This window comes from Sciurus carolinensis, chromosome 15 (assembly GCF_902686445.1).
Source record: "Sciurus carolinensis chromosome 15, mSciCar1.2, whole genome shotgun sequence".
In the NCBI taxonomy this organism is placed as follows: domain Eukaryota; kingdom Metazoa; phylum Chordata; class Mammalia; order Rodentia; family Sciuridae; genus Sciurus; species Sciurus carolinensis.
Window position 1 is genome coordinate 2,773,061 of NC_062227.1, and position 19,761 is coordinate 2,792,821.

At 61.3% G+C, this 19,761-nt stretch overlaps 1 protein-coding gene across 2 annotated transcripts in view; it reads left to right on the forward strand.

Moving 5' to 3' along the window:
• Impa2 (inositol monophosphatase 2) overlaps window positions 1-19,761 on the forward strand; it is a 47,531-nt gene that overhangs the window by 10,386 nt on the left and 17,384 nt on the right. The window contains exons 2-4 of one of the 2 annotated variants that reach the window (XM_047526879.1): window positions 9,962-10,095; window positions 17,371-17,475; window positions 19,521-19,566. In XM_047526879.1, the coding sequence (XP_047382835.1) occupies window positions 9,962-10,095; window positions 17,371-17,475; window positions 19,521-19,566 (285 nt within the window). The remainder of the gene's footprint in view (window positions 1-9,961; window positions 10,096-17,370; window positions 17,476-19,520; window positions 19,567-19,761) is intronic. The other variant, XM_047526880.1, reaches the window with a different exon arrangement.

Sequence of the window (19,761 nt, forward strand, 5' to 3'; positions counted from 1 at the left end):
GCTCTGACTTCTAAATGTGTTGTCGAATGGGGAGCTGCAGCTTGGGGTGTGGGTGTGGTCAGCTGGGGGTCCTGAAGAGGTGTGCGGTTGGTTGGGCAGGGGTCCTGGAGACCGGGCTTGGTCAGTCCAGCCATGGGTCCTACAGGTCCTGGCTGTGGTCTCAAAATGGCTGCAACCACATGTAACCAAACCTGCAGGTACTGTGACAGTGAACTTCCAGGCAACAGCAGGCAATTGGCGATCCACTGGGGGTCTGCAGTCCGTCTACCGGTTGTTGTCGGACGATCGGTAGGTGGACCTTAGGCGGTAGGTGATGAGTAGATGAAAGGCAGGTGATGGGCAGGTAAGGGGCAGGAAAATGGCGGATGACAGGCGCCAGTCAGTGAGCAAGCTGCACTCTAAAAGTAGTAGACATGCTGGCAGACTGCAGGTGATCGCAGTGGACAAATAGGGTAAACAGCAGGGGATCGATAAGCAGCAAAGACTGCCTCACCAAGAAACAGATACCCTCTGCTTGAAACCTGAGTTACGGAGCCACAACCTCCCTCTAGTCCACCATCTTGGATCCCGAATCCACTGGTCCATTTTTTGACTGAATCTTTTTTTTCCTTTTTGTACTGGGGATTGAGCCAAGGGACACTGTCCCACTGAGCTCCTCTCCCAGCCCCTTTTATATTGAATTTTGAGACACGGCCGCACTAAGTTGCCCAGGCTGGCCTTGAACGTGGGCTCCTCGTGCCTCAGCCTCCCAAGGCCCCAGGACTACCCGTGTGTGCCACCACCAGGCCCAGCTGCTTGTCCCTCTGGGTGTCAGTCATCTGTAGATAATGAGCTGGCAGAGGCCTCCCGCTGTGCTGCCGGTGGAAGCTGCGCAGGAGGCTTCCTTGGACGCAGCCCCTCCCGTCAGTTCCTGCTTTGTTTCTGAGCTGTTGAGTCCCATCCAGATCGTTGCCTGTGCCAGGATCATGAAGCACTTCTGGTTCTCGGCAGATCGCGTCAGCCTGGGTCTCGCCTTGAGGTCCTCGGTCCATCTGGAGTTGACCTCTGTGCAGGCTGAGGGCTCCGCTTTGCCCAGCACTGTCTCACAGAGGCTGTCCGCTCTCCAGGGTGTTCTTGGCGCCCTGTGGAGTCAGTGACTGAAGGCGTGTGGCTCTCTTCTGGGTCTCTGCTCTGTCCCGTGGTCGGCCGTGTGTCTGTCTGTGCCTGTGCCGTGCTGTTTTTGTCACCGACGTGTCTGTGGCTGTTCTGAGGGACGAGGGCTGGAACCCAGGGCTGGCCAGGCACTCCACCGGGAGTTACGTCCCCAGCCCTTTCTCTTTTTTCTTTTTGCTGCGGGGTCCCACTGAATCGCTCCGGCTGGCCTCCAACCTTGCAGTCCTCCTGCCTCAGCCCTCGAGCTGCTGGAATTGCCTGTTTTGAAATCGGGTGTTGTGACGCCTCCAGCATCGCGCCCCTGGTTCAGGATTCCTTTGGCTATTCCAGGTCTTTATGCTTCCAGAGGGATTTGTGGTGGTCTCTCTGAGGAATGCCTTTGGGGCTCGGGTGGGGCTCCGCTGCAGGTGCAGATCACCCACCAGAGTTGCAGCTGCCTCCCTCAGGGCGCTGCTTGAGCCGCCTTGGAGCAGCTGCCACCCGGGTCTGGCTCGGGGGCCCAGAGTGGGCTGCAGGTGAGCATCCCTGGCACTTGCAGCTGGTTCTGGTGGCTGCCCGGGCCAGGCTCCACTGAGTCTGCCATGCAGGTGCCTGGCCATCCATGCATTTGGCTCTTGAGGAACCTTCGGGCCATGTCTGTTTTGGAGTTGAGATGCATCACGTGGCCGTGAACATTCTCGCCAGTCTTTTGATGATGCACATGTGCATCTCGCTGGGGAGCAGAAGGACCGTGCCTCTGTTGGGAAGGGAGGCTTTGCCAAGTAGCTCTTGGGAGCAGTGTCCACGTCCGCTCCTCGCAGAGGAGGGTCACCGCCGGGGCTCCGTGTCCTCCACACTGGCCCCTTCTCCTCCTTAGCCATGCTGACAGATGAGCTGGAGTTTAATTGTGGTTTATTCACCTAGTTATTTACACCTGTGGTGCTGGATGGAACCTAGGGCCTCGTGCATGCTGGCAGGCCAGCACCAGCTGCGTGTGTGACTTTAAATGCTCTTACACAGTTACCAGCCTCTGCGAGCTTGCTTGTTGTTAAATGGGGCACCAAAACAGAGCTTAGAAGTTTACTTATTCACCCGGTGGTGTTTGTCCAGCAGCTCTGGGCTTTGACCTTTGAGTGTGGTGTGAAGTTCAAGGTCGAGTTCTGTGTGGCCCAGAGAGGGCCTGGTTCCTGCCAGAGGCCTGACAGCTCTGCGGGACCAGAGCAGGAAGCCCACGAGGGCAGTGGGCTGGCCTGTGAGAAGGTGGTAAAAAAAAACTTATTTTGGAGGCTGAGAGGACAGTTTGCTCTTGGACTGGATGTAGGTGCCAGAGAACAAGAATCACCTAGGAGACTTCAAAGTTTTGCACCACACTGGACACGGTGGCACATGCCTGTAATCCCAGTGACTCAGGAGGCTGAGTTGGGAGGATAGTAGGGTCAAGGCCAGCCTCAGCAACTTCGTGAGACTCTCAGCAACTGAACAAGACTCCGTCTCACAATAAAGAAGTGCTGGGAAGTAAAAAGTGCTGGGATGTGGCTCAGTGGTGAAATGCCCCAGGTTCAATCCCTAGTTACCCGCAAAACAAACCCTGGGCCCTGAAAACCTGGTTGAATGGCTCTCCGTGTCCCTGAGATGACCACGCTGTGGGCGGGCAAGGCCAGCGTTCTGTTCTGAGCATGGAAGGCATGAGCTGCTGGTGGGTTTCCAAGTGGAGAAGCCGAGCGTGCCCAGCCAGGGGAGAGGCTGAGCCAGGCAGCGTGGAGGCCACTGGCGGGCGGCCTTTGGGCTGTGGTTGTCCCTGTGGGGAAGAGAGTGTCCTGTCCACTGATGGGCTCTGCCACAGCAGGGCCAGGCCCTGCCCTTTTCTTTGGGAGATTCCCAGAGGCCAGGGCATGGGGTCTTCTCGGGCGGGGTCTTCCCCTAAAGAGGCTCCCACCCTCCTGCAGCGCCGACTCAGCTGCTGTGGGAGGAAGCGAGGAGGCAGGGGTGGGCTCCCTGGCCTCCCCCGTCCCTGTGCCTCCTGCCCCCCGTCCCAGGTCCTGCTTAGCCCTACAGGGTGGGGTCAGCCTGCATGAACTACTCTAAAACTTTCTCCACCATCGAAAACAGCAAAGATGGGACCGTGAGGCAGCGGTCCAGGGGAGGGCGTGGACTCCTGCGTCCAGGCAGCCAGGACCTGACCCTGCCCGAGAGGCCACCTGTTGCGTTCCTGGTACAAACACCCGTTGTTTTCCTTATAGAACGCTGTGAGAAAAGTAGCGTCTTTTTATGCCCATTTTGCCAATAAACGCTTCCTGAGAGAAACCGGAAGGAGTGCCTGGCCTCTGTGGTCCTGAGACAGGCCCTTGACAACCCAGATGAAGCTCTACCTAGTGGAGACTGTCCTCGGGGCTGGGAGAGGCCTCGGAGCCGGGCAAGGTCACTGTGCAGGCCCGGCTTCCCAGTCCTAGGACAGAGGGCCGGGTGGCCGGGTGGCTGGGTGACCGGGTGGCCCAGAGGCCCTGGGGCTGGAGGTGGGAGGGAAGGGAGCTGGGCTCAGGCCCGTCCTGCCTGAGGCCTCGTGTTGGGTCTGAGCCTCAGGCTGGCCTGGCGTGCAGTTTCCTCCCTCTGGAAGGCGAGGACATAACTCAGCCAGCGAAGGCAGCGTGACCTTGAGGCCCAGCCATCAGGGGTCGGGTGGCCGTGGGATGAACTGTGATTCGGAGGAGTCCCGGGAACAAGGAACTCTGCGCTTCCGTCATGGCTGGAGGTCGGTTTCACTCTTTCTTCTTGCACTCAGGCTGTGTGACCTTAGCCATCCTGCCAGCCGAGTCTGTGCCTCAGTTTCTCCCCGCTCTTTGGTGCGGTGCTGGGGCTGGATCCCAGGGCCCTGCCTGTGCTGGGCAAGGGCCCTGCCACCGAGCCCCGGCCCCAGCCTGCTTCCTGTCTTGATGGTGAGAGCTGCCGTGCTCCGTGGCATCACGGGATTAAATGAGGTGGTCCACGGGACTCTTGCGGGAATGGCGCCTGGGGTGCGGCACATGCTCCGTCAGGCTGCACTCGGTCCCCAAGGGCGCAGCTGCCAAGGCAGGCCAGACTGGGTCCTGGGCTCTCCCGTGATGGAACGGTGGAGGTAGGTGAGGGGTAGCGCGGTGGAAGTAGGACTGCGGCCAGCGGGACCAGGCGAGGCATGACCCCTGGCTTTGACCCAGGAGGCGGTGATCCCTCTGCTCTGCAGAATTCCTGCTTATTCCCAGGAAGGTCCATCTTTTTGTTCTCTCTGGGTCTTTCATGGATTGGGTGGGACCCACCTAGGGGGCCTGCTTTATTCTACGCACTGAAACGCTGACCTCATCAGAGAACATCTCTGCGGAGGCCCTGGCAATAGTCGTGCTTGACCAGTTATCTGGGCACCCTGTAGCCCAGTCGGGTGGGCACAAAATGAATCGCCACCCCACGCTCACACTCTGAACCCTAAAACACGGGACTCGTCGGGAGGCCCACGCGGAGGGAGCGGGGGTTTCCCAGTCTTGGAGCCCCGCGGCCCTGCCCTTCCGGGGTGCTGGAGCGGGACCTGGACTCCAGGGCACACCTCCTGAGCTGCACAGGTTGCTCTGCACTGACAGTGTGAACCTAGCCTGGGACCAGTAGCACAAGACCAGGATGATGTGAGGGCAAGAAGGGGGCCTCTGTCCGAGCCTGCGGGCCTGGGTGTCTGCAGCTGGAGCAGACGTGGCCTCGCGGGAGTGGGATCCAGGCTTCAGTGACCGCGGGCCCCTGTTTACTGTTGCACATTAACTGAGCGTTGCTCAGAGGGAGAGACGCAGGCCAGGTCTGCGAGGTGCACACTCTTGTTGAGAGCTGAGGGCACCGATGCACCTGCAGCCCACGCTCCCTCCTTGCCGGCAGAGCCAGAAGGTTTTAAACCTCCACGGCCCAGAGGGAGGCGGCTGTGGGCAGGAGCTTCAGCAGGTCATGGCCCAACAACTGGCTGAAGGGCAGGCTGGAGCCCAGATGGGAGACACTGTGCCCTCTTTCCTCAGTGTGCATAAACTCGGGAACGGACCCGTTCCCCACCGACTCGCCCAGCACCCTGTTAACCACGGTGCGTTGTGTGTAGGGTGCTTTGGAGTTTTGCCGGAGTCGCTGGATTCTGTGGATTAATATTCCTCCAGAACACTAGAGTGCTGAGGTCTGAGTGCCAGTAGAAAGTAGACGAAACAGGACCTTTGTGTAAATTCGCCAGTTAATTCCTTACGGCTTGAACGCAGGGCCGCGCACAGACTGCGCAAGTGCTCTCTCTCTCAGCTGCACCCCAGTCCTTTCTTATTTTATGTCCTGAGACAGGGTCTTGCTAAGTTGCTGAGGCTGGCCTTCAACTTGCAACCTCCTGCCTCAGCCTCCTAGGTAGCTGGGATCCCACGTGCGGGCCACCGCGCCTGGCTCTCTGAATTCTGAAAGCAGCAGTGTCTCGGGTACTACTGTGAGTGCCATGAGGACTCCAAGGCTCCAGGAGCCCAGGTGCCCTTCGGCTTCAGATCTGCCTGATCCTGAAGTGTGGTTTCCTCCTTGTGGAAGGTTTTTTTAAAAGGTGAGGGCCAGAATTTTAGCTTCGCTTCCTACCACTAACTCACTGTGACTGAGCAGAAGCTCATCTCTCGGTTCCTCCAGGACAAGGTGCAGTCGCAGGCTAGTGCTGTGGCTGGACTGATGGGGAGGGAGGCAGGATCGTGAAGGGGCCCTGGCGGGGCACCTGCCCCACCACCAGGGCAGAGGGGCCGCATGCCCATGGCCTTCCTGTAACGCACCACCCAGGAACCCTCGGGCCCCCCAGCGAGACATTCTCCCAGGACAGAAGGAACATCCCACCTCCAGACCCACACTCTCCCTCCTTCGCAGGCCTGTCGCCAGGCCCTGTCCCTCCGGAGGGCACTGCTGGGTTGCAGCGGCATCCCCACTGCCCGCTCACCCCCGAGTTCCTACCTCCTCCGCACACAGGAGCCCAGCGTGTCTTGGACCGTGAGGTCGGAGGTGGCTCTGCAGAAGCACCTGTGTGGGCGGGGGCGCAGGTCGGCGGGCCGGCCTGCACGTGGAGGCCCTGCTCAGTCCCCGCACCGCCACACACAGTAAGTAAGTGCTCCCGGGTCAGCCCCCGTGGGCAGGCACAGAGATGACCAGGGTCCCACCAGGGCCCCTCAGGACCAGAAGGACAGGCTCGGGCGCCCTGGGCTGGTTCGCACAGTGCCCAGGTCTCCTTCCGGGTGGAAGCGGGTCTGCTGGAGGCTGCTCATGCAGGAGGGGACACTTCGCCTGAGTCGGAGAGGAGGATGGTGGGCCTGAGGAGGGCAGGCGCTGGCCGTGGCACCAGGAGGACACTCCGGACCCAGGTGCCACTGGCAGGAGCCGAGGAGCGTGTGGGGGCGGCTGGTCCTGGAGCTGCCCGGTTCACAGGCACAGTGACAGATGACCAGTGAGAGGCAGGTGCGGTGCCTGTGCTTCCTGGAGCCCCACTCCTGGCTCTGAGGTGGTGGCCTTGTCCTGCAGTGGCCAGGGCTGCCCTGTCCGCACCACACGTCACAGCCTGGTGGGTGCAGGGACATGGGCAGTGGCTCATGTCCTCTGAGGGCGCCCCTCAGCTTGCAGGAGTCGCCTCTGTCCACCTGCTCCTGGGCAGAGCTTGGTACCCTGGCCACACGCTGCGGCACAGAGGCAGAGTGGACTCCAGGCCACTGTGCGCCTGACTGAAACACAGGGTTCTATGCCTCAGGGACAGGCCTGTGTGTCTGGGTCAAGGTCTCTCTGCCACGAGGCCACGTCGAGAGCCGTCTCCCTGGGAGGTCTGACCACCCACCCAGTAGGGGCACCGGGGTGCTGAGTGCTGGGGATGCATGAGGCGTGTCCAGGTGGGTGGACGCCAGGGCCCGCAGCAGGTCCCACCTGGTACGGAGGCTTCAGGCCCGTCGGAACTGTGTGTGTGTGAGTGTGTGTGTGTGTGTTGTGTGCTGGGGACTGAACCCCAGGGTGCTTCACCACCGAACCACATCTCAGTCCTTTTTATTTTGTTTTGAGACAGGGTCTCACTCAGTTGCTGAGGCTAGCCTCTAACTTGCATTCCTCCTGCCTCAGCCTCCAGAGTTGCTGGGATTGTGGTGTGTGCCACTGCACCCCACTCCTTTCAGAGTCTCTTATCCAGACAATAAGAAAACGGCCGCAGGGAGACAGACCGAGGTCGAGAGTGTCCACATAGACCTGCTGGTGAGAGAGTCCACTCACCCCAGCTGACGTGGCTTTCATTCACCCGTTGGCTTCCGTGCACCCCGCTCGCCAGGCGCAGTTCCGTGGGGAGGGGGACCGTCGAGAGCAGAGAGGGACGGCTGAGTCTCTGCTGCGTGGAAGCCCAAGCCCGGTGAGAGAAGCGCAGTCAGCCACCGACACACAGCGTGATTGCAGGTGGGGACAGGTGTAGACAGGAGGCCAGGACGGACAGCCTTGGCGGGGGTCAGCAAGACCTCGAGAGTGGCCAGAGGGAGCGACGGGAGTGCCCTGTGGGAGTGGGGTGAGGTGAAGGGTCAGAAGGAGCAGGCCCACGGTGGGCAGGGGCTGCCCAGCAGTCCCTCTGAGGCCCTCGCCGTGCCCGGCTCTCTCTCTGCCCTTTCCTGGTGCTGCCTGTCCTGTACTGAGCCTAGGTGGGTATGGTCCTTCTTTAACTCTTGGTTGCAAAAATAGCAGGTGCGTATTATGGGATAGGTAGGGTGTGGGTTTGTCCTGAGAGCTGCAGGAAGGGAGCCAGCCCGATGCTCTGCAGAGAGACCCGCCTGACCCTCAGGCCAGCCTCTGCAGGGAGGCTGCGGTGGGCCCTTGGAGTAGTGCCTGTGGCTTTGGACGGCTTCCTGAGAGGACTCCAGTGCAGCACAGAGCCCGGGAGACGCCTGCACCTGCTGCCTTGTCCTCGCAAGCTGCCCGCAGAGGCCCCTGGAGGTGCAGGTCCCAATCGCAGCTTCCTGGGCCCACCCGCCTGCCGAGTGACCCAGTGACCGCCTGGCCTCCTGGCCACCCCCTCCCTGGGGGTGCTGCTCCACCCCTGCACTCAAGTGTGCTCCCAACACTGGCGTGGCTCTGAGGCCTGGCACCACGGCGCCCGCCTCTGACCCCCGCAGCCCAGGAGGCTGAGGCAGGAGGTTCCCAGGTTCAAGGCAGCCTGGGCGACTTAGCAGGACCCTGTCCCAAAGTAAAAGTGGAACAGGGCAGGGGTGGGGCTGGTGGCGGAGCAGGGCCGACCCAGCACCTCACAAGGAGGTGCGAGTCTCAGGCCCCAGCCCATTTCAGCAGGACCCTGGCGGCCCTGGTGCCACATCCGCTCGGGCCGTGTCCTCCGGCGAGGGGCCTGTCCGACTGCGTGCGGGCACACGCACACCTCCTGCAGGGGCAGGGCCTCCCCACACACCGACTCAGCAGCACCACACAGGACGTGGGCCGAGTGCCCAGTGGCCTGTCTGGACCAGCCGGGAACTCGGGTTCCTGGAGAACAGAGGCTGCAGGAGTGGAATTTACCCCCAAAGGACGGAGGCGATTCTTTGGGAAGAGATGGCCATGTGCAAGCTGGCGTGAGAAGGAGTGGACACTGAGCGGGCTGTTACCAGGCTGGGGTGGCCAGGCAGCGGGAGGGCGAGCTGTGGGCACTTGAGGGGCGTCCTTGGTAGTCGCTGGGCTGGGCGCCATTCCACATCTATCCCAGGCATCTGGGCACAACTGAGGCTTGTACCTGTCTAGGCTCAGGAGGGGACAGGCCAGCGCGCCCGGGGGGCAGTGGGCACAGCAGGGCCGCTGTGAGAGACCTCCAGAGCAGGGTGGCCGGGAGTCATGGCCCCTGCTGGCCCTCAGGGTCCCGCCCGCGTCTGCTCCTTCTGCAGGCCTCTGCTCCAGCGCAGCGGTCACGTGTGGCCTGCCCGGAGAGGGCCTTGAGGGGTGGGCGCAGGCGGCACAGGGCAGCCCGACTGCTTGAGGCTCACAGGAGGTGCTGCTTTGGAAAGAAGCACAGGAGTTTTGAGTGGTAGCTGGTCAGCGGAGATCTCCTGGTTAGGGGTCCCGACTTCACCACCATGAGCGAGACGTGAGGTTGTGCACAGGAAACGGGGAAGAAAGGCCCGGCGAGAGGTGGAGCTGGCCGTTGGGTCCCGGCCAGAGCTAGTCCTTCCTGGAGGGGTGGTGACCACCGTCACTCCCTCAGGCTTCCTGCTCAGGTCTCCTGTGGGTTCCAGGAGCCGCGTCAGTGGCGGGAGGTTCTGCTGCCCCCCGTCCTCACCCCTGTGTTCAGACTGGAGTGCTGGCGGCTGATGCAGCTGCAGATCCTGCACCGAGCCTCCTGCCCTTGTCCCCGTGAGGTGGGGACGTGGCCTGGCGCAGGGCAGCAGGGCGGCCCTGCTCTGTGGCCTGAGCCCCACTCCTCGGCATGCACTCCAGTCACCTGGCCCAGGAGCCTGTCCTGTTTTGCGTGATTGGCGATGTGACCTGCTGTGCGTCGCATCTCAGAGGGAGAGCGCAGGAGTCTTGGGGTGAAGCCGAGCTCCACCCTCTTATTTTGACAGTTCCTAGCCAAGTTCCGCCCCTTTCCCCAAACCACGTTTCCCCTTTCCAAGGAGGGAGCCTTGTTCCACGGGTAGGACAGATGTGGAGAGGTGTGTCTGTCTCGTGGGAGGAGCCCTGGCTGGTGACCAAGGCTGCTGCAGGCCCGTGTGACGCTCAGCCCCACGTGGGTCTGCAGGGGGCCTGTGTCCGCAGCCCGCGGCCCCGCGGTGGGAGGGACACGTAACTCGGGCACGAGGTGCCACCTGGCTCCTGACTCTCGTTCCAGATCATCAGGAAAGCCCTGGCGGAGGAGAAACGAGTCTCCACCAAAACGTCGGCTGCGGATCTGGTGACAGAGACGGATCGCCTGGTGGAAGATCTGATCATCTCTGAGCTGCGAAAGCGGTTTCCTTCCCACAGGTGAGCGTTTCCTCGGGGACACACCCAGCCCGGCCCACCCGGAGGTGCTGCCGCTGTCACAGACGTGAGCCCTGGGCTGCCGTCAGCCGCCCGTCTGCCCCCGCCCTGAGTGCAGGGGGGCCTCCGCTGTTCCTTCTCCTCACTGTTGGCATGACGACCCCCAGAGAAGGGGAAGGGGCCGTCGTGGAGAGCGTGCGCGCGGGAGGCCCCGGCACCTGCACTAACCCCACCTCCAGAGCATCAGGACCCCCACCCGAGGAGCCTGGAGCAGTGATGTCCCTGGCCGCTGTGCAAAGGAGGACAGGGCACGGGCAGACCTCGGTCACACAGGACCCGGACCCTTGGGGTGCTCAGTGGCACAGGCGTCCCTCACCCGAGCCAAAGCACTCGGGGCTCAGGCCGCCGTCCCCGCCTTCATAAGGACGCTGCGCTCGATGGCTGAGACGCTGCGACATGGGTCGCTTCTATCCTGTGAGAGGGAGATGCTGCCATCACCAGCCCTGTGTCCAGGACGTCACTGGCTGTCCCCCGGGAAGTTCCTGTGGCAGCTCACTGAGGCTGGGCCTCGGTCGAGGGCCTGGGAGGGACGAGAGGCCACTGTGGGAGGAGGCCCAGCAGTGGTCAGTCTGGCCTGGGTGGAGGGCACTGTGCACCGTGCCCGCTGAGCGGAGGCAGCAGTGGCTTGGTGCTGGTGTGGATCTGCCGTCACTGGATCGGGGAGACTGCGTAGGTCTGTGTGAGTACCCGTGCTGCGCGCAGGGTGAACGCCAGCATGTTACCGGGTGGTGCAGGGACCGCCAGACTCCAAAGCCCCTCAGAGCCGAGGACAGTAGAGAGGGCACAGGTCGGGCTCACTGGGAAGCGTCTCCCTGACTCCCACCCGGCCTCCGTCGGGGGCAGTTGGGTGCATTCACCTGTCCAGGAACCGTGGGTCCCAGGTTGCGGCCCGCACCCGGGGCCCTGGCCTGCCACACCCTTCTTCCTGCGCTCTGAGGGCCAGCGCTGGGACAGGGCTGACAGGGTGACGGCGGCATGCTAATGCCTAGTTGCTTCAAAACCTCAGATTGAATAACATTGTTTTCAGCATATGTAAGTTTTTTTTGTTTGTTTTCTTCTGTTTTGTTTTTGTACCAGGGATTGGACCCGGGGATGCTCGGTCCCTGAGCTTCATCCCCAGCCCCTTTTTATCTTTTATTTTGAGACAGGGCCACGCTAAGTTGCTTAGTACATCGCTAAGTCGCTGAGGCTGGCTCAAACTCTCGATCCTCCTGCCTCGGCCTCCCAGTCACTGGGATGACAGGCGTGCACCACCGCTCACGGCACGGTTTGTTTTTGCCCGTGTCTGTGTTCTTTTCTTTCTTTCTTTTCATGCTGGGGATTAAAAGCAGTGGCGCTTGCCTACTGAGCTGTATCCCCAGCCTTCGTTTTTATTTTGAGACGGGCCTCGCTGAGGTGCTGAGCCCGGCCTTGGACTTGCTGTCCTCTGCCTCAGCCTCCCAGGTGGCTGGGATCATAGGCTGCTGCCCTCAACCGTGTACCTGAGATTCTAAAACACACCAGAACAGCTGGGCATGGTGGCACACGCCCGCTATCCCAGTGACTCAGGAGGCTGAAGTAGGAGGATCTCGAGTTCAAGGCCAGTCTGGACAACTTAGTGAGGCCCTGTCTTGAAATAAAAGCTAAAAAGGGCTGAGGGTGTAGCCCAGTGGCACAGCACCGCTGGTTCAGGCCCACACACCACAGGTACACAAACAGTAAATGGGACTCTAGCAGCGCAGAGACCACAGGCAGGTTGACAGATTTGCAGGGAGGGAAACATGAATATCGTAAGTAGCAGCTGTCATTTCTCTGCTTTCGAAGCACTTAGACCAGTCCTGGAGCAGTGCCAGGTCACTGCCCCCTTCTCTGGGAGGACTTAGGACTCAGCCTGACCGTTGTCCTTCCTCATCTTTAGTCTTTCGTGATGCGAGACTGGAGGTCGATCACAGCTTCTCACTTTTAATAAAGCACAGGGTGACCGGCGTAGGCTCCTGGAGTCTCACCCTTTGACTTGACTCGGCTGTGAGACGTGCGCCCTGGGTCCCTGTCCTGGAGGAAGGGTGCCCCCACTCGACGAGCAAGCAACCCTCAACTCACCCTTGGCCCCAGCCGCTCCTCCAGCCTCCGTGCTCCTCAGGGCCCTGAGCTCCTCACTGTGAAGGAGGGACTGACCAAGGTTGTCCCCAAGCTGCCAGCCGCTGCCTGGTAACGCTGTGGTGACGACAGAAGGGAGCTGCAGCGGAGGCCAGGACCATGACTGCCGGGTCTCTGGGGCACCGGTGACCTGGACCACATCGGCGAGGCTCAGTCCGGCCCTGGCTCTGTCCAACACTGAGCCGGTTTTCAGCTTATAGTTTGGGGTTAGGCCTTTTTGTTTGTTAGGCTTTTGTTCTTTTTCGGTGCTGGGGTTGAGCCCAGGGCCGGGAGCTTGCTGTGCAAGTGTAGCTACTTTGAACGTCCAGTGCCCTCGTGGACCTGGTTCTGGTAAGAACGCTGCTGTAACCGCGACGCCGTCCCCTCCTGAGCAGCCTGCCAATCACCAGGTGGCTCAAGTGCAGGAAGGAGATGGCGGCTCAGCCTGCCCTGCGTGGCCAGCACCCTCTGTGCCCCGTGGAGGGTCGGGCAGCCGGACCTCTGCAGGGGCCCAGCTCACTGCGGTGTCCGTTGCAGGCGTGAGTCGAGCAGACCGTGTGGGAGTCCTCGATGTGGAAAAGGGGTGCTGCCACTAGCAGCTGGACATCCACATCCTGCCCCTTCCCTGGGCTCGGCCCTGGGCTCCCGTGTAATCCCCGGGTCAGAGCCCAGGGGTCGGACCAGGCTGCAGTAGAGGAGACGAGAAGATGTGGCCTGGGAGCATCAGTTAGCTCTGTGGTGGACAGAGAGACCTTCCTGACTTTGCTGTCACAGAGAAACTCTCGAGTAGCCAGGCACAAAAGGTCTCCAAGGCCCCTGGCTTCAAGTGCTGCCCTTCAGAGTCCCAAGGAAGCTTTGTCAGGACTGTGAGAACACAGGCCAGTATTTAAATTGGTCACAGCCTGCTTCACCGTAGGGATACCAGACTCTCCCCACGGGGTGCTGTTCTCCCCTCTGTTAGATGGGCTTTCCAAAGGGCCTCGAGCTCTCTGAGTCAAGTCACGTGCACTGGTTCTCCTCTGTGGGCTTTAAGGACCTCACGTGGAGGTTCCAATGGCTCTCGTGATAAAGGCGTCTCATTTCACACACCCAGTCCTGCAGGGAGCTGTAGAACATTCTCTCCCATTCCATAGGCATTGCTTCCAACATGAAGATAGTCCGTTTTAAGTACATAAAATTCCACCTCTTCCCCACCTCCATGGAAGCCACGGACGCGGCTTGAAAGACTGGGCCTGGCCCACGTTGCTGTCAACACTGGGGAACTGCCCCAGGCTGCCGTCCACCACCCTTGGGAAGCCAGGAGGAAGCAGAAGGAGGCACCACCCGCCATCTCCAGGTGGGCAGGGGGCTCAGGGCCTACATACTAACGCTGGGAAAGCCCAGGGCTCAACGAGGTGCCTCGAGCCCCCGTCAAAGGCCGGCAGACACTGCTGGCTGGAGCGTGCACTGGACACAGCCCGTGTCCCAGCATTGGCTTCTGAAGGAACAGACCAGGATCCCGGTTTCCTGAGCAGTGCAGGATGCGGCAGGCTGTGCGTACGGTCTGGTGGAGGCTGGAGGCTGACCCACCCACACGCACCCCTCTCCCTCCAGGGCCCAGCACTGTCCACTCCAATGTCTCACCAGAAATCAAGGTTGAAGAGAAAGATCCACATCCTCCCTGCCTTCTCCTGGGCCTGGTCTCTGTGAGAGTCATCCCCTCCTCTCCTCTGGAGCCATGTGCTCCTGCCTTTCCTGGGCCTGGTCTCTGTGCCTGAGTCATCCCCTCCTCTCCTCTGGAGCCATGTGCTCCTGCCTTCTCCTGGGCCTGGTCTCTGTGAGAGTCATCCCCTCCCTCTCCTCTGGAGCCATGTGCTCCTGCCTTCTCCTGGGCCTGGTCTCTGTGAGAGTCATCCCCTCCCTCTCCTCTGGAGCCATGTGCTCCTGCCTTCTCCTGGGCCTGGTCTCTGTGAGAGTCATCCCCTCCTCTCCTCTGGAGCCATGTGCTCCTGCCTTCTCCTGGGCCTGGTCTCTGTGAGAGTCATCCCCTCCTCTCCTCTGGAGCCATGTGCTCCTGCCTTCTCCTGGGCCTGGTCTCTGTGAGAGTCATCCCCTCCTCTCCTCTGGAGCCATGTGCTCCTGCCTTCTCCTGGGCCTGGTCTCTGTGCCTGAGTCATCCCCTCCTCTCCTCTGGAGCCATGTGCTCCTGCCTTCTCCTGGGCCTGGTCTCTGTGCCTGAGTCATCCCCTCCCTCTCCTCTGGAGCCGTGTGCTCCTGCCTTCTCCTGGGCCTGGTCTCTGTGAGAGTCATCCCCTCCTCTCCTCTGGAGCCATGTGCTCCTGCCTTCTCCTGGGCCTGGTCTCTGTGCCTGAGTCATCCCCTCCTCTCCTCTGGAGCCATGTGCTCCTGCCTTCTCCTGGGCCTGGTCTCTGTGCCTGAGTCATCCCCTCCTCTCCTCTGGAGCCATGTGCTCCTGCCTTCTCCTGGGCCTGGTCTCTGTGCCTGAGTCATCCCCTCCCTCTCCTCTGGAGCCATGTGCTCCTGCCTTCTCCTGGGCCTGGTCTCTGTGCCTGAGTCATCCCCTCCTCTCCTCTGGAGCCATGTGCTCCCTGCTTTCTCCTGGGCCTGGTCTCTGTGAGAGTCATCCCCTCCTCTCCTCTGGAGCCATGTGCTCCCTCCCTCCACCCTCTCACCCGGGTGCCCAGCGTAAGTGCTGGCTTACTCCTGTGTGTGCCTTTAGTGTGTGGACTGTTTTCTTTATGACCATGATTACAAACCCTTCAGGAAAGAACAATGACGTAAGTGTAGAAGGAGGCATGGGAAACGGTCTCATTTGGGAGCCTTTGGCTAAGGGAAGTGGCAGAGCTGATGCCACCTGCAGAGTCCCCCACATGAGGTCCTCCTCGGCCCTGGCGCCTGCCTGGCCGCTTGCCTCAGGCGTGCAGGCTCCTGCGTCAGCCCCACCCTGCGTCGTCGTACCCGGCATCTGTTCCTTCTAGACCTGTCTGGGGAATACCTGTGCCTGCACAGGCTCTGGTGGGCCCTCCCAATGGCGTGGGAGCCCATAGCGGGACTGGTGGGAGGGCTCACTTCCCAGGCAGAAGGGCTTGGGGTGCACGCGGGAAGCATGGAGCCCGAGTCTCCTTCACCTTGTCTGCTCATGCCGTGAGCCCCCGGGGAAGACCCTGCCACCTGAGTCCCCTGACCCACCATGTTGCAGGCCGGCCCCTCAGGCCGACCACTCAGGTCTCCTGCGTTGTCCAGCCTGATCTTCCCCCTCTGTGCCTTGTGCCCTCCTCACGGGTTTCCCCCGGGGCCCAGGGAGCTGGTGACAGGGCAAGCTGAGCTGCCTGCGGGCATATGCGCCCTGTGCTCAGGTGGCCACGGTGTATAGTCAGATGGCTTATACGAAGGGGTCGGTTACTGTGTGCACAGAACGTGACCCTCGTGCCGTGGAAGGGCAAGTGCTGTCCCAGGGTGGCTGGGGACAGAGGTGGTGTGCGGGTATAGGCAGGCTGCTGTTGTCTCAGGTCCTACAGCCGAACACAGCCCTGGCGGAAGTGGCCCTGGTGGTATTGCTCATTGTGACGGGCACCAGCCCCGTGTCTGCCGAGCTCTTGAAACACTGCTGGGGAGAACTGAATCAAAGAGTCGAGCTTTGGTTTTTCTGGGTGGTGTTTCATACGTGCTAAGCGAGTGCTCTACCACTCAGCCGCATCCCCAGCCCTTTAATTCTAATTTAAATCCGTTTAAATTCAAACAGCCACATGTGGTGACTGACTGGTGTACTGGGTGGAGCAGTGACAGAGGTGTCCCCATCAGTCTTGTCTGCAGATTCACTGTGGCCAAATCCTAGGGCACAGTTTCCTTCGGGGAAAGTGGCTTCCCCCAGGACCAGCAGCCTGCTTGACCGAGTCCCCGAGGCCAGTGGGAGTGCTTCTCGCTCGTTCTTCCTCCATGGGGAAAATGTCTGCACCTCTCCGTTCTCTCTGGTGGAGGTGCAGACGTGGCCCGAGGACCTACTGGAAAACAGCAGGGCTCTGCCTCGACGTACAGATCCAGTGTGCCTGCCTTGAGGGCCTGGTGCCAGGGCCCCCCAGCTCACCCCCACGGTTCTGGACACGCCCCAGCGTGCGCGGCGCAGGCTGCCGTGAGCTGCAGGTGCCATGTCGTCTCAGCCCAGGACACTTGCGAGCTTTAGGCACCAGCTCCCGGGGACTGGCCCCCAGAGGCTGCAGCAAGGACGTCATGGAGAGGGTGGAGGGAGAGCGGGAAGGACGAGGAGGCCTTCTTGGTTTCTGGACTGAGCAGCTGGGTGTTTGGTGCCACTTGAGGGAAGCCGGGCTCCTGCTGGTGCAGGTCGGCCCTGATATCTGGATCTTCCTGTTGGGCTCCTAACAGGATGGATGGTGCACCCTGTGAGGACAGCTTCGGTCTCATTGCAAAGGAGGACCTGGCATGGGCCCACTGCAGAGCGCAGGGTCAGGAGGCTGGAGCAGGTGGCCCCGACCCTGCAGGCGGAGGGGTGTCCCGGTGACCTCCCCCCGCTCAGCCTCACGCTGCTTTCTCCCCAAGGGAAGCTGGAGGCCCGGGGAGGGAGAGTGGGCCAGGCGGCTGGGAACCAGGAGGTGCAGGCCTGCGGAGCCGGGAGGCAAGGACCGATGGCCCCGTGCGACCTTCACCCCTGCACGCCCAGGGCACAGCACTGCAGAACGAGAGCGGAAGCTGGAGGCCCGTCGCTCGCTCTCCCAGCTCTCACAGGCTTGCTTTGTCTAGACTCAAGAGGAAACAGACTCTGGCTCTTGTTGTGTGAGGCTGGCGTCCAGCTCCTCGCTCTTGGGCACGTCTGCTGGGCACTTTTAAAACTCCGCTGTGGGCTACCCGTCTGGTGTTTGTTTTGCTGCTTTTACAGTGCAGGGGACTGAACAGGAGCTCTGCACTGAGCCTCACCCTGGCCCGTCCCTCCAGGTCCCTCTGAGTCTAAAGAACTCTGCCTCTGTTGGACCCTGAGAGACCATCGTGCAATCTCAGGACCGCCATTCTTCTTTAGCGGATCTGGAAGAGCCTGACGCGCGTCCCCGTCCTTGGTGGCACGTCTTCTCAGGCTGTGTTCCCCCACTGCAGGTTCATCGCAGAAGAAGCCGCGGCCTCCGGGGCCTCGTGTGTGCTCACCCCCAGCCCCACCTGGATCATCGACCCTATCGATGGCACCTGCAACTTCGTGCACCGGTGAGCGGCCGCAGGAGCACCCGGGCAGGCCTTCCTGCCACCACTGAGCTTGTCTCTTCAGTAGCAGTGCTTTTGAAGTCGGGGCATGTAGACAGCCCTTGGTCTCACCGAAGGTTATTATCAAACCCTGAGAAATGTAAAAGTTTCTCCATTTGTGAGAGACTTACAGAGTACGTATGGAATTCTTGCTTTAAAAGTGTTGCGTTTGAATCAAAAGGAGATCAGCAGAGGAAAGGGACCAGGTAGGAGGCGGGTTGGGGCGAGCTGGGAGTGAGAGCGGCTAAGTCAGCGTGTGGGCGCGTGTATGAACACAACAGGTACGGAGGTACGCAGGCGCACGTGCACACCGGGTACAGCAGATCCCATCTTTGTGCACAGCCATAGTGCACCAGTAAAAAATGAGGGGAAAAAACACTGACTCAGGAGGCTGAGGCAGAGGACCTCAAATCCAAGTCCAGCCCTGGCAACTTAGCAAGACCCTGTCTAAAATAAAAATGGGGGTGTACGCAGTGGTAGAGCACTTGCCTAGCATGTATGAGGCCCTGGATTTAGTTCCCGGTGCTAAAAAAAAGAAAAAGAAAAAGTGTCGCGTGTGTTGTGTGTTCTGTTTCGTGCTGGCTGGCTCTAAGGGTGCCTGCCGCGTTGGCAGCAGATGGGGCAGAAGACAGCTACCAGCCGCTGTCACGCTGATGAGAGCTGAGTCACCTTCAGGATAGGAGCAGAGCAGGAGGTTCAGGGAGGCCCCAGCCCAGGGAGGTGGGGCAGGGAGCAGAGCTGCAGGACCGGGAGGTGATGGTGCCACCTCGGGAAGTCCAGTGTCCCGGAACGTGACGTGGCTTCCGCAGAGGGCAGATCTCCCACTTGGCAGTGCCGGAGCCCCTGGAGGGCCCCCCTTCCACGGGGTTGGGGTGGTCCCCAACTCACGGCCGCTCGGGGTCCTTCTGTGGGAAGCGTGTGCAGAGCCAGGCCACGGAGCCCCGGCCCTGCTCCCCGGGTTGCCACCACGACGTGAATACACAGTCACTCTTAGTGCCACGGTGGCACAACGACCTTCTCCATGGTGACCACAGGCTCAGTCATGCTCAGATAGGCTGACCCTTCCTGGCATGGAGCCATGCTGCCTGGTGCCATCGGCTGTCACGTCAGCCGAAGCGTGGCCCCTGCGGGGTCACCTGCCTCGGTGCCTTGGCCCAAGCGAGAGCCCCCATCACCCAGCCCTGTGGTCATCCAAGGTGCTGTGAGGGACGCAGCGGCTACGTGCTGTCCTGGCAAGGAGTGGACTCTGGTGGCCCCAGGCTCTCCAGGGCTTCCCTCTGCAGCCGTTGGGAATCCAGGCCTGGGAGGCAGCTGAGGAGAGTCCGCTGAAAACAGGCTCTCGTTGATCCAGCAACTCCAGGACGCCAGGCTGCAGCCATGGCAGCATGTGACCAGTAGTGACCAGCGGGCCTCAGGGGGCCCCCGAGCAGGCAGGTTTGTCCATGCTTTGCTGGTTTGCACTTTTTCCTGCAAGCTTGTAGTGCTGGCCTTCCCTGTAGCCCGAGCATTCAGCAGCAGCAAAGCCGAGGAGGGGGAAGCTGCCCTCCTCCTCTGCGGCTCGCCCGCCTCGGCTGCTGGGAGACACGGGCCGGGCGGCACTGGTCTGAGAAGGTGGCCCAGGGAGGCTGCCACCCGGGGCCTGTGACGTCACCGCCGGGGGCCTTTGCACCCCACCTGGAATGGGGGTTGGCCCTCGTGGGGTCCCTGCTGCCCTTTGGGTCCCTGGGAACCAGCAGGCTGGTTATTCAAACCCTGGGGGCATCAGACAGCCGGGTGGAGGGCGCCCGTTCGCTGGCCTCACGGCAGCTCTCTCCAAGGTCAGCCGTCCGACACGGTGGCCAGCTAAGCCTGTTTTTCTTGGCAGCAGTTAGTGAAATTGTGAGAAGTTGTTTTTAAAAACATTGATCCAGCCGGAGTGTGGAGAGCCCGGGGTGCTGGGAGAGCCGCCGGTGCCGCGGGCTTCGGGGCCGACGCGCCTTCCGAGCACAGACCCTGTGTTTCCCTCGCAGGTTCCCCACCGTGGCCGTCAGCATCGGGTTTGCCGTTCGCCAGGAGGTACGAGGCCCTGGTTCTGGTTTCTGCTCCTCTCCCCTCCTTGCCTTGCGCCTCAGGCAGGATTCGTAAGTCCAAGGATGTGTGTCTCAAATCCAAGGAGGGGGACGGGCACCGCCCAAGGCGCGAGGGTCTGCAGGTGGCCAGCCCTGGCCTCTGCCCTGGTCCTCCGCGGAGACAGATGTTCTGAAGCAGATG